Source organism: Pipistrellus kuhlii, unplaced genomic scaffold (genome assembly GCF_014108245.1).
Source record: "Pipistrellus kuhlii isolate mPipKuh1 unplaced genomic scaffold, mPipKuh1.p scaffold_m20_p_3, whole genome shotgun sequence".
NCBI classification, from domain to species: Eukaryota; Metazoa; Chordata; class Mammalia; order Chiroptera; family Vespertilionidae; genus Pipistrellus; species Pipistrellus kuhlii.
Genome location: NW_023425529.1, coordinates 26719395 through 26732458, shown reverse-complemented (window position 1 = coordinate 26732458; position 13064 = coordinate 26719395). Strand labels below are relative to the sequence as shown.

Genomic DNA, 13064 nt, shown 5'->3' with positions numbered 1-13064 from the left:
CACTAAAACATATTATTCTTACTCTTCATTCCCGATGGATAAGTGAAATTTCACCTGAGCAAATGTAGTACATACAGATAGATTCAATAAGATGAAGGGAAACACTTTGAGGTCCATTAATTTGGTATTTTATTTCCACAACCTGCTCATTTAAAATATGATGTCATGAAGGAGAATATTAGCTCAAATACATTTACATTTTTAATGAGAAAAACTTTTATGAGGGTAAATTGCTGAACAAGAATTGTGTAGTAGTTACATAGGAAGCCATTGGATTATCAGGAAGTTAGGGGTATCATTCAACATCTGGCAAATTAACATTTACAAAGCATTTTACAGTTTACAGTTTGCATTCATGTTAATTATTCAACTAATTATTGAGAGGTTTCACGTGTAAAGAAATAACAGGGTGCCAAAAATGTGGTGATGATGATATGATGTCAAAAACATAAAAAATTAATATGTATTGAAAATAATTTAAAACATCTGGGCCTTTACTTTTACTTATAGCTGAAAAATCATATGTACAATAAACATGTACTAAATAAGAATTTGTATTGCCCTGATAGATTATTAAGCCCATGAATTTTAATAAATCCATGATATATAGTACAGGCTTCCATTGATATGATGACATAGAAATTCAATGAACTTAGAATTATAAAGTTGGAAACTTTCTACTTAGAAATATGCATTTATTCCTTCTGCCATGGGCCAAAGGAATAAAAGACTAAAAGGAAAAAAAATGCCCTCAAGTAGTGAGTTCAGAGACTGGTGTGAAAGACAAGTTTAGAAAACGAACAATGACACAGTAAGAACATTTACAAGGTTTCGAAGGAGCAGATAAATGGGAAGTACTACTGCTGCCAAGGACCATGTCTGGGGTATGTCAGCAAAGTCCTTACAGAAGAGTGACATTTGAATAAATCCCCAAACACACCAGGAAGAGAGAGTGTTTCAGTAAAAGGCAAACTTGGGCCACAGAGGTGGGCTGGAGAGGAAGGCTGTTCTTGGAACAGGAAATAGTTCACTGCAGCACAGAACTCCTGAGAGACCAGCAAGAAATGACCCGGGAAAGATAAGCAGAGTTGACATCATGAAGAGATATTTAGGCCATTTTAAAGTGTTTGGAGTTTATCTTAGAATGACGTTCTGTGGGGAGCCTTAAAGTGTTTCCTGTTTCAGTATATTTGGGAAAGGCTGAATATTATTGTTACTTTTCACAGATTCACGATGCACATTAATATATTCAAGATTTTGAGAATGTATACATTGAAGAAACCTTTTTAACTTTAATTAGTGTTTCCCAGATTTTTGGGGACATGGGGTTATTTTGCTTCACAGAATTATCATGTTATAATGCTCCTTTAAGTGTTGGGGTACCAAGAGAAGGGATTTTTAATTAGGTCAAGTGACATGATTCCAAATTCCTTGTTTTTGGATATTTTGGAATGTTTTATCTGCAAGCCGAGTAGGAGATGGATTCAAGGACCATAAACCTGAAGATAGGGAAACCAGTTAGGAGGTTGTGGCACTAGCCCAAGTGACCTATGAGGTGGCTTCAGCAAAAGTAGGGAATGTGGGGATGGAGAAGAAGCACATGTGAGAGGGAGGAGCAGACAGAGCTGTCAGGGCTCAGCTGTGGTTGCCTTTTATATGTTTGGGTAAAGGAGGTGTCTTAGATGACTCCCAGGTGACTGCATGGGCAACTGGCATGGGCTATGGGTGTAGAAAGAACAGATTGAGGAAGTGGGAGATGATGAATTCTTTTCTAGACACACTGCATTTCAGATACTCATGGGGCATTCAAGTAGAGAACCTTAGAAGGCAGATGCATGTAACTAGGAATAAAGATTTGAGTCAGACAGTAGATATTTGACAGTACTAGGAATCACCCCTTGATTCTTAGGATTATGTTTAGGGCCAAATGTGATATATTGAATTCTAAGGCTAATGCAACAAATGACAAACTGGGTAGCTTGAAACAAAGTTATTCTATCACTGATTGGAAGCTAAAAATCCATAAAGGATCAATAGGGATTAGTTCCTTCTGGAATCTCAGGGGAAATCTGCCCCATGTTTCTTGCTTACCTGGGAGCTCCTAATGGTTGTTGGCAGTCCTTGGTGTTCCTTGATTTTTAGATGCATACTCCAATCTCTGCCTCCATAGTCACATGACCTTCTTCCCTGTCTCCAAATATCAAACTTTCCTTTTTCTTATAAGGACACCAGTCATTAGATTAAGGCCCACCCTAAATCACGGTGATTTCATTTCAATAGAGTCTATTAAGGACTGTATTTTCAAATAAAGTCACATTCACAGATACCAGGGGTTAGCCTGAGACAGGGACATTTTCTTTAGAGAGATACAACTTAACCCATTACAGGTACTTCCTGCTTTTCCTTTTGCCTTGCAATGTTTGTTTATTTTTATTATGGAACAGCAATTACTCACTTTTTTCTGTTTAATTTTACCCTTTCTAAGATTGGACTTCCCAATTTGCCCATTTTTTTCTGCCTCTGAAAATATAAAAAAGGGTCTTTTTTAATTTTAATAATTTTGTTGTTAGTGGTTAAGAAGCAACACTGAGGCACAAAACATCAATTTGTGGTAAAATTTATAAGATTACAGAAACTTGCAACTTTGGTGATGATTCCTAACCTGTGCTTCCCACATCTCATATGGAATGCTAACTGGAGCCCTCCTGGTCTTGGTCCTTTCACTTCCTTCCTGAGATTGAGGCTCGCTGAGTCTCTCCTAAACACATGCCCACCTTCCAGGCCTGCTAGTAGATACAATCGCTGCCTCATTATTTAATGAAGGGAGAACAAGATGTGTCAGGTAATCATTTTGGGTCTTTTTGGACCCGGATGGGGGACTTCCATTTAATTGAACCTCTCTCCCAACAAGAAATGACACCTCCTCTTGGACTTTATCAAAACAAGAAGCTGAGGCACACATAGATTGGGAAAGAAAGAAAATAAAGGAATAATGCTTTTTAATGTCTTCTCAGGTACCAAGAGCTATATACACCTTCACATGTATTATTTTATGTAATTCTTCCATTGAGCTCATATTTACTGTACAGATGAGGGAAATGGAAACTCAGTGAGATTGTTATAATTTGTCAAATATCACACTTTCTGAGAATTAGAAACCCAGATCCATCTGAAGACAATGCCCAGGTCTTCCCTGTTTCACTAATGCTATTTGGCAAATGAACCACAAGTTACAGAATAACTGTCAGGGACCACTTGTGATACTAAAAAACAAAACAAACAAACAATCAAACAAAAAAAAAAACACACAGATTAATACCTCCAATCTTCACAACATTTGAGTTGTCAGGTCAGTGTTATCCCCGTGTAACCAATGAGACCACTGAGACAGAAAAGTGAAATAACTTTAGAAATTTATATAGCTAGTAAGTGGCAAAGTTAGTATTTTAGTTCAGCCTTGTCCAACTCTAAAATGCACACTTCTCCTGAGGGTTGAAACCCTGCAGCTCAATCTAAAGAGCAGGCGAAGAAAGGATCCCAGGAAAGGATATGGAGGAGTCGGAGAAAAGAGGGATCCCAGTGCTATGATGAGATACAGGGAAGGAAGGCTTTTCAATGAAGCGATGGTCAGTGCGGTCATTCTGCAGAGAATGCAAAATGTCCCTTAGATTGGCAATTAAAAAAACACAGGAACAGGAAGAAGATTGTAACAAGAATGTGAGAGTGAGGAAGGGACGGGAGAATTTGAATCTTTGAGAAGCCTGGCTTAGAAAGTAGAGAGACAGAGCTGGAACAAGAAGACAACAAGGAGGAGAGACTTGATGTACCTGTTTTAGGAGAGAGCCTTAGGTACTTACAAGTTGAGATAGTAGAGATGGGAGAGAAGAGCAATGACAAATGTGACAGAAAATAGCCGACAATGAGGTGTAGGAATCTAGAACATGAGTGCAAGGGGTTTGTCTTGAATGAAAGCAGAGGCACCTTTTTACTGACACAAGAAGAGGCAAAATGGAGATAGATTTGAAGCTGCATGGGGTAACAATGGGCGGGGTAGGGTAAGGAGCAGGAAGGTGAAATTCTGTCTTTCTGGTCTTTTCAAAATCAGAGGCCAGACCATTTGCCAAGACAGGGAGTCAGCAAGAGTGGGAATTTGGTGACTATGATTAGAAAAAAAATGTAAAGCACCACCAAACAATTCCATTAAGATTCAGTCTATGGAATATAAATGGCTTCTATGATTTAGCACAAGAGATACAAATGTTAGAATTCCAGGTAGCATGTTAACCAAAACTCAAGGGTCTCTTAAGAGCAAGAATGTTTACTTGAATGTCAGCTTCTGTTTCCACATGCACAGGAACACATACCTCAACTTGGAACTAGCCACTACAGAACATATGTCTGTCAGTGATTTACCCAAGTAACAATTTGTATTCATTTTGCATCTATATTAATTATTTTTACTTCATAATGTTATATTGGCAGCACCTAAAAAGCATAAACAATCAATGCTTGTATTCAGAGCCATGTGCCAAACCATTTCACACATGTATGTGCTCTGGAAGAAGCTAAATAGACTACAGAAATGTGTGATGCCTGGTTGTACATAAACAGGGGTGAGACGGTAGGAAAATCAAGCTGTCCACTTAGGATGTTACCAAAGAAACATATACCAACACCATCACTGCCATATAGATCTGTACTTCTTTCTAGAGCAGTGGTATTTATGAACAGAATACTCAAGAATCATATATCAAGAAGCTTGTCCAAGTCAGGGTAATATAATGTTAAAAACAACCATCTTTTATAGTAAATATTAACCTTGTAGGACTGATCTTCAGTCGGTTGTTGATCTGGAAAATAAGAATAATTAATAAATATAATATAAGAATAAACTGTTTCAGGTACTCAAACATGTAAACCTACTTTTGCCCCACCCTACATAGTAGGTCCAGCCTTCCTCTTGTGTGGATTACACTAGAATTTATCTTTCTGCTTGAAGGAAAGCAGAGGACAAGGTCTGGTCTGTGTGCAGTAAGGGGTAGGGGGAGGCAGTGCTGCCCTAATCTCACATCAGCTTCTTCCATAGAAATGTTTAAGCGGCAAGTGGGTTGCTATGTGTTTTGGCAATCAGCAGATCAGATAGAAGAGTCTAGCTATACAACGAGGATGTGTAATCTGACATGATTAGACAAGGCTCTTTAGTACCAGAACATTCATAATTGAGACAAAGAAATAGTATTAATAACACTTTCCTAACACGGCAGCTAGCCACTTTATATTTCCTTTCTTTAATCTTAGTGTTTTTCAACAAATCATGGGATTTAATAGCATGTTTTGGCAGATTAGAGGATTTATGGCCCAGATGTTTTTTGTTCTAAAAATGGATTAGGGTGTAAAGTTTGCTGGAATCCATGGAACATGTTGAGGCAAGCCGGTCATTTTATGTGTGATTAGTGCCTGCCTTCTGTCTCGCAGTCCCTCCATCTGTCACAATACACCGATGGATCTGGTTAGATTTAGTCTCATGTCACAAACAAGTCCCTTTTCTGGGCAATATCATATTATAGATTTAGTTTATGCCATTTTATGCCCTCGTTAAAAGATAGGGAGAGCGAAAGATGAGATATTAGTTTTCCTTTCAATAGATGTGAAACAAATCTTTTCTCATTGGTACTCTACTTTTAGATCATGCCGATTATCATAATAATGGGTATCAAATTAAAAAAAAAATGACCAGTGTTAAAATTAAATTTAAAAATGTTTTGCTTCTTACACCTGTTATTCTTTTAAAGACATATTTGGCAATGTTTTTGTTTGTTTGTTTGTTTGTTTGTTTGTTTTCTTTCTTTTTTTTCCCTTCTAACTCTGTAGAGCTGCAGATTCAGGCTGGTCATTTGATCATCTTATTGAGAGTATGAATTGTGTGACTATTCTTACCAGTAGCCACATTTAAAAAAAAAATCAAACAATTACAGCTGCTTAGTTACATTCTGTGCTTGAAATTTAGCCTCTTAACTATTAACAAGTATGTATCCATAGCAAACCACTGCCACCTGGGGTTTATTTAACTGTAAACAGATTCAGGGCCAAAATGCTCTTCTTTGTCAGTTAATAATGATTTATTCTTCCTTTAAATAACAACCTGGAATTGCTATGCCCAAACTTTAAATTCGCCTTTTTAATGCTATGAGCGTGTCAGTAATTACAGTGATAATTATCAATATCTGCATCTTGTGGTAACATTAAAAGAATCCTTACATGAAAAGAGATCAAAGATAGGTTTTATTTTTGCACTACAAAATATTCAGATAATTAAAAAGTAGTTTCTTGAAAAACTATATTTCAAACTTCTTTTCAAGTGTGTGGAAACAGCTATCTTTCACTTAGCATTTTGCTTCCTTTACAGATGTTTGGCAACGTGTTCATGTATGACTTATTCATTCATTTAGACAAATTCCACTGAGAAATGATATGCCAGATACCAGCCACTACCTGAAAAAGAAGTGATTGTGATGGTTAAAGCTTCCATGCATTTGTACAAAACATACTCTTTGTTCTGTTGCACCTTCAGGTTATTTAAATGACCATGATGCTGTCACGAAGGCAATCCAAGAGGCGCGGCAGATGAAGGAGCAACTTCGGCGGGAACAACAGGTGCTTGATGGGAAGGTGGCTGTTGTGAATAGTCTAGGTCTCAATAACTGCCGGACAGAAAAGGTTAGTTCTCAAAATACCTGACTTTCCCAGAATACTTAAATCACCTGAATGCTTTTCTTTTTTATTGTCTTTTCGTTATCTCAGAATAATTGTCCTCCTCCTTTTTTCCTCCTGTCAATACAGAAATCTCCATGTCCATCCCAATCAAAACCAGCCAAAAATAGGCAGGCTAATATGTGTCTTGTTTCTATCCTCAAACCTTATTGACCATCATATATTTCTCTGCCCTCCATTCGTATTGAAATGAGATGGCACTTGAGAGAGCTGAATCTTAGTGAAAGTTCTGCCTTCCAGAGATGCTTACCTTATATTTGGGGATGAGCTGGATTTGAAAATGCTGAATCTTCTTTAACCAGCATAAGCTTGGATGATACCCATGCGCATAGACTAAGCATCTAGGATCCTGAGCTGGGCATATGTTTCTAATGCAAAACACTGTCAAGTTTTAGGTGACCGCACAACTGGAAAATTTGACTTTATCATAAAACAAAATGTGATTCTTAAAATGTGGGCATTATTGTTCTACCTAAGCATAGTGAAACTTCTGAATTTTTCTGAAATGTGACAACTTAAAACTTTTTTGTCTAAAATACATTATATTATATTCAGAAAAATATTGTAAGTTCTAGAAAGCTTAAAGTGATTTACTTCTTTTGGTGATGTTTGATATGGTTTGAGTTGAAATTTTAAAGTGTTTTTGAATCACCTTTAAACAAGCTTTTAGTCAGTCAGTGGTCGGCAAACTGTGACTCGCGAGCCACATGTGGCTCTTCGGCCCCTTGAGTGTGGCTCTTCCACAAAATACCACGTGCGGGCGCACACATACAGTGTGATTGAAATTTCATGGCCTGTGCGCAGAAGTTGGTTTTCGGCTCTCAAAAAAAATTTCAATCATTGTACTGTTGATATTTGGCTCTGTTGACTAATGAGTTTGCCGACCACTGCTCTAGCTATATAGACACAATAGATAAGAGGAGGGGAAACGATCAGCTACTTAGAAATAAACTGAGAAACATGAGTCAAACAAGATTGGATAGAATGAGAAGTTTTCTATTTTGAATATGTTCTTGGGTTCCCTGAGTTTACATGGAATCTGATGTATAATCTCTAAGAAGTTACCAATCTACCTAGTGAAGGGAAATATATATAAGACCCTGTCACAACTGTGCCTTTTTTCTGGTCCAAATATGGGTCAAGGGTAGAAGAAACTATTTCAGGCCTGTTCTGTTTCTGGAGGGGAGAGCGGATGTGGGTCAGTCTCTCATCCCAAGCAGTCCCACAACATGAAAAGGTGCTGGTGCAGCAAGAAGGGGACAGCCTTCCTCTAGCTTAGGGGTGTCGAACTCAATCAGAGAAGGGGCCAAAATCTAAAATCCAGCCTAAATCGCGGGCCGAATGGTTTACTGAACAGTCATAAACTGTCATTGTGATGGAAACGCAGCGGAGTGCAGTGATGACAGCGCGGTGCGGGCCACATTGCAAGGCCTGGCGGGACGGATTTGGCCCGCGGGCCTTGTGTTTGACACATGTGCTACACGCCAGAAAGAAGAGGCAAAGCCAAGTGACAGCTCCAAGAGGGAAGGGAAGGTCGCAAGCATAAAGGAATTTGTATTCAGATATTTAAACATTCTTGAAAGGATGCTTGAACAGAAACCCCTTTTTTCTGCTCCCCATGCAGAAGTGAGTTTAACACTCAGCCAGATGCTAATGCAGAGTGACTCGAGCTATTCCTCGCAAGCATAGCTAAATTGCTGTTATTTGTTAAGTGCATTGAATTCAGCTGTGGATACAGCAGTTGGTTGCATTCAGCAAGCATCTATACCTTTTTTTTTTTTCTTTTTAATCCTCCAAAGCAAAGACAACTCTACCTATCTCCCCCCTCTTCTCTCTTATGCTGGCTGGGACTTGTCAAGTGACAACCAACCAAATCCTTTTGGACATGAAGGCTTCATCCTAAATTCTATGTACTTGCAAAACAGGCCTTGTGGTTGGATCAGGGAGCCCATTAAGAGCACTTTGGTGGTATGGAAATTCATCTTCATGAAGCTCCTATGCCCCTAAGCAGCATGCTGGTTAGCTCTGGTTACAGATCAGTCATTCACATCGGAGGGCAATAATTGTGCTGACGGCTTGTAAGGCAACGGTAGTACATAGAGTAATCCCGGGCCCTCCACCATGGCACTGCGAGTTAATCTTCTTTAACACAGATCAGCTGTTGTTCTAACACATGACTTCATGCAGGCTCCAGTAACTCTGCTCCGCCTTTTGATTAACAGGAGTGGAACCATCTGCATTCACTTTATCCCACAGCATCTATCTTTAGGGGTCCTCAGTGCCACTTCTAGTTCCACCTCCACCATCAACACTTTATTTCTCTGGTTAGCACCTCCTGTTTGAGGTGCAGGAGTTAGACTGCCTCTGTGGAAAGCTACTGCTTTTAATTTTCCTCTCTCTTTTGTTGAATTATAATGACTTTTTTAAAGAATATATTTGAAGTAATATTTGCCAAAATCTGCCACCCAATTAAATGTCTTCATTCTCAAGAAGATTAGCATTCCCAAACCTCTTCACCATACACTTTCAGTGCAGTTGAGTTATGTCTTCAATTAAAGTCATATTTTTTCATGGGGTTTTCAGTGAAACTTTTAAAATATGAAGGCAAGCAGTTCCACTATTGTAATAATATGGCTAACTTTTGTAATGTATAGGTAAACCTTTTAGCAGGACCCAAACTTGTTCGCCCTTTTTACCCTTGACACCTGAGAACAAACTGAGGTTATTGAACATCTCTTAGAAGCAGGTGTTACTGTGGTTGCCTTTTCTTGTTGAACTAGCTTGGGTATCATTTCCACAATGTCAAGGATTGATATATTTCTGTGCAATTCATGGGGATGAAATGGTGTCAGATTTACATATTTAATCAGTAATTATTCACCATTAGCATCTATTATCTATTAAGGATGGAGCTGTGTACTTGAGGTGCTATCCATAATAATAAAAGCATAATATGCTAATTAGACCAGACATACTTCTGGACAACCTTCCGGATGAAGCCAGGGCTGCAAGGACCAAGGAAACCACTCCAGTGGGCAGGGGCCAGGGCAGAGGATGCGAATTTCATGTATTAGGCCTCTAATATTTAATAATAAAATATGTACTCTGCCTTTATAGTTTTAAATTTGAAGTCAAATTATTATTTTGACTGTTAATCATAGCATATTTATATTAGTAGGCCTACTTAGGGGATTAAATAAGGACCCCCACATTGCTTAGCATATCGGATCAGTTAAATACTTGAGTTGACAAAGTGGATGCTTATTCTTCCACATAAAGTGACATCACTGTACAAAGTGTGTATTTTCCAACTTTAGCCATGCCAGGTAGATTAGTAATTGGCTTGACATTTTGCTTCTGGGTTATTTATATTTTTTAATATAAATATATATATATATATATATATATATATATATATATATATATATATATATATTTCAGAGAGGAAGGAGAGGGAGAGGAATAGAAACATCAACGATGAGAGAGAATCATCAATCAAGCCTCCTCCTATAAGCTTCCACTGGGATTTGAGCCTGTAAGTGAAGCATATGTCCCAAGGAAATCAAACTGCAACCTCCTTGTTCCTAGGAGCTTAGTCACAAGGAACAACAACAGCCTGTAATTATTGGAATCGAGTAGATCAATGCTCACCACTGAGCAACACTAGCTGGACTGCTTCGAAGTTCTTAATGAAAGACAAACAGGGATATGATAACTTCCTTTATAATTTGCACTATTATCTTCTCATATATCTGAATCCCAAAAGGAGGATTTTTTTTTCTTCCTAAAACAATACTCCCAATTTTTCAAACCCAGAAGATTTGTGAAATGTAAAAAGTAGGCTTGCCCTGGCTGGTGTGGCTCAGCTGATTGAGCATCATCCTATGCACCAAAAGGTTGCCAGTTCAATTCCCAGACAGGGCACAAGCCTGGGTTGTGGGCTTGATCTCCAGTAGGAGATGTGCCAGAGGCAGTGGCAGTTGACTGATTGCTCTCATCTCGGTGTTTCTCTCTCTGCCTTTTTTTTCTCTTTCTAAAAATATTTAAAATAAAAATAATTCTTTCTTTAAAAAATTAAAGACATGAAAGGAGTGGGTGCCATAAAATAGAGAAAAAGGTAGAAAGGATCTGGGAGAAAGGAAATGGGGAAAGAAATTGAGCCTGGTGCTTCCCAGCAGCCTAAAAGGTGATAGCATAACCTGCCATCCAGATAATTGGAATCCTGCCGTGGATATCTGTTTTCTTGAGCACACAAGCCTTATAAACATTAAGTTTTCTTCACATTTCAAATAACCAATATGGTTGTCCCAACTACAATAGAAGGTCTTCATTCTGAAGAGCTGTAATTGGACAGGGAAAACAATTAGAAGTGTGAAGAAAGGGATGAATGTTTTTCAGTAATATGTACTGAAACACATAATGAAAGTCATTTTTACTGAAACACATTGTACTTGAAGACTTCTAAAAGAGTTTTTATTTTCTTAACTTTTCTTGGAAGTGTTTCAAACATACCCAAGAACTGTGTATGTCAGGTTTCTTGGAAACTCTGAGACACAGTGTTATTTATAATTGTCATCTCTGGTTAATTGTAGCATGATTGTATATTCAAGTAATGTGATCTTTTTACCACATAGCTCTTACAGATTACTTTTATGGATGGATAAGTAAACTTCTCAGGTAGGAAGGTTCAGAAAGAATACCCTCATACAATTATTTTGTAAACAAAAAACAAAAAACAAAACAAAAAAAAACCACCTGCTTTGCTTCCTTAACATCTAAATGGCAGTTTTGATCCTACAATCAACTGCATATTTAGGTTCTGACCTTGTGTGTGATGGTGTCCATACCTAATAGGAGAACTCACTGAGAAATTTAAATGTAATAGAAACAGACTGCTCGGGACTGAAATAAATAGACCAGAAGTTTCCTTGCCCTTTTCTCTCAATGGTGTTATCTTAGGAAGATGATACCTATGCTGTAGTTAGATGCATGTATTTCATTACATGTATCAGGAAATCTAAATATAGTAGTTTCAACCAAGATTACCATTTAGCATATAATGAGGTGAAGAGCAGACAGTTGGTGACATTAGTTTATCAGCTCAATGATGTCAGGGTTGGAATCTCTGTGGTTCACTTGGGGGTTTTCCCTTAGAATCACAAAATGTGGCCACACCTACAGCTATCCATGAAGGCAAGCAGTACAAGAAGGGGAATTTGTTTCTGCTTTGCTAAGCTCAGTATTCATTCACAGAGGGGTGATTTTACATTATTCTCATAGGGATGTTTCTCTGTACCACTCAAGCTGACTTCCACAAACCTCTCCGTTGGTAGTGCTGGGTCATAGCACGTCTTTAAGAGGATTGCGGTAGAAAGGAAGATAAATTGCTTTAAATTGATCATGAATTATGTTCTGGGACTGAGAGAGACCAAATTCTATCCTTTCTGAAATCAAGGGATATCTTAAGATCAAAGATTATATTGGCAAGAAGGAGAAAGAAAAAAAGGAACCAGGGTAGCTATTGGGTAGGAAAAGCTTTGGGAGCCAGAACTACATTAGAAAAATGATATTAAAACCCTCAAAACTGCTGTTTTTTATTATTTCAAGTTTGTTGTCATCTCTCTAACTACCCTGGTTCTTCTACTATTACATGTTGAGAGCCTTCCTTATAACTTGTCTGTGGTTCATTAAGAATTAAATTAATTACCCTGGCCAGTGTGGTTCAGTTGCTTGAGCATTGTCCAGGGCACTGTGCACCAAAAGGAGGTCGAGGGTTCAGTACCCTATCAGGGCATATACCCAAGTTGTGGGTTCAATTTCTGGTCAAATAGATTCCCACTCAGGGTGCATATGAGAGGAGACTGAGCTCGCTCGCTCTCTCTCTCGCTCTCGCTCTCTCTCTCTCTCTCTCTCTCTCTCTCTCTCTCTCTCTCTCTCCCTCTCTCCCCTCTCTTCCTTCCTCTCTCTCTAAAAAGTAATAAAAACATGCAAACATGTCCAGAAGAAAACATTGCTTGGTGAAAGTTTGAATCAATAAATGTGTGTTTACATGCATGCTCTCTACATGGTAAGGCCAACTTCACTATTAGTTTTCTGATATAAAACAGATATCAGTCACAAAATAAAAAATGCAGATATTGTGCATACATTTCTTAAGGCAGAAAATTACATCCCCCAGACAGTAATTGCCAACAATGTACCTGGAATCTAAACACCTGCACATGCTATGAATGCATTTTTAACTGCAAAAGCAGCAGCTGGGAAGAAGTCTTATTTTTCCTTCAGAGGTTCAG

The 13064-nt window shown here is 38.2% G+C and overlaps 1 protein-coding gene across 11 annotated transcripts in view; it reads left to right on the top strand.

Moving 5' to 3' along the window:
• SOX5 (SRY-box transcription factor 5) overlaps positions 1 to 13064 on the top strand; it is a 941098-nt gene that overhangs the window by 898603 nt on the left and 29431 nt on the right. For all 11 annotated transcript variants that reach the window (XM_045587843.1, XM_036455682.2, XM_045587842.1 and 8 more), the window contains one exon: positions 6572 to 6717. In XM_045587843.1, the coding sequence (XP_045443799.1) occupies positions 6572 to 6717 (146 nt within the window). The remainder of the gene's footprint in view (positions 1 to 6571; positions 6718 to 13064) is intronic.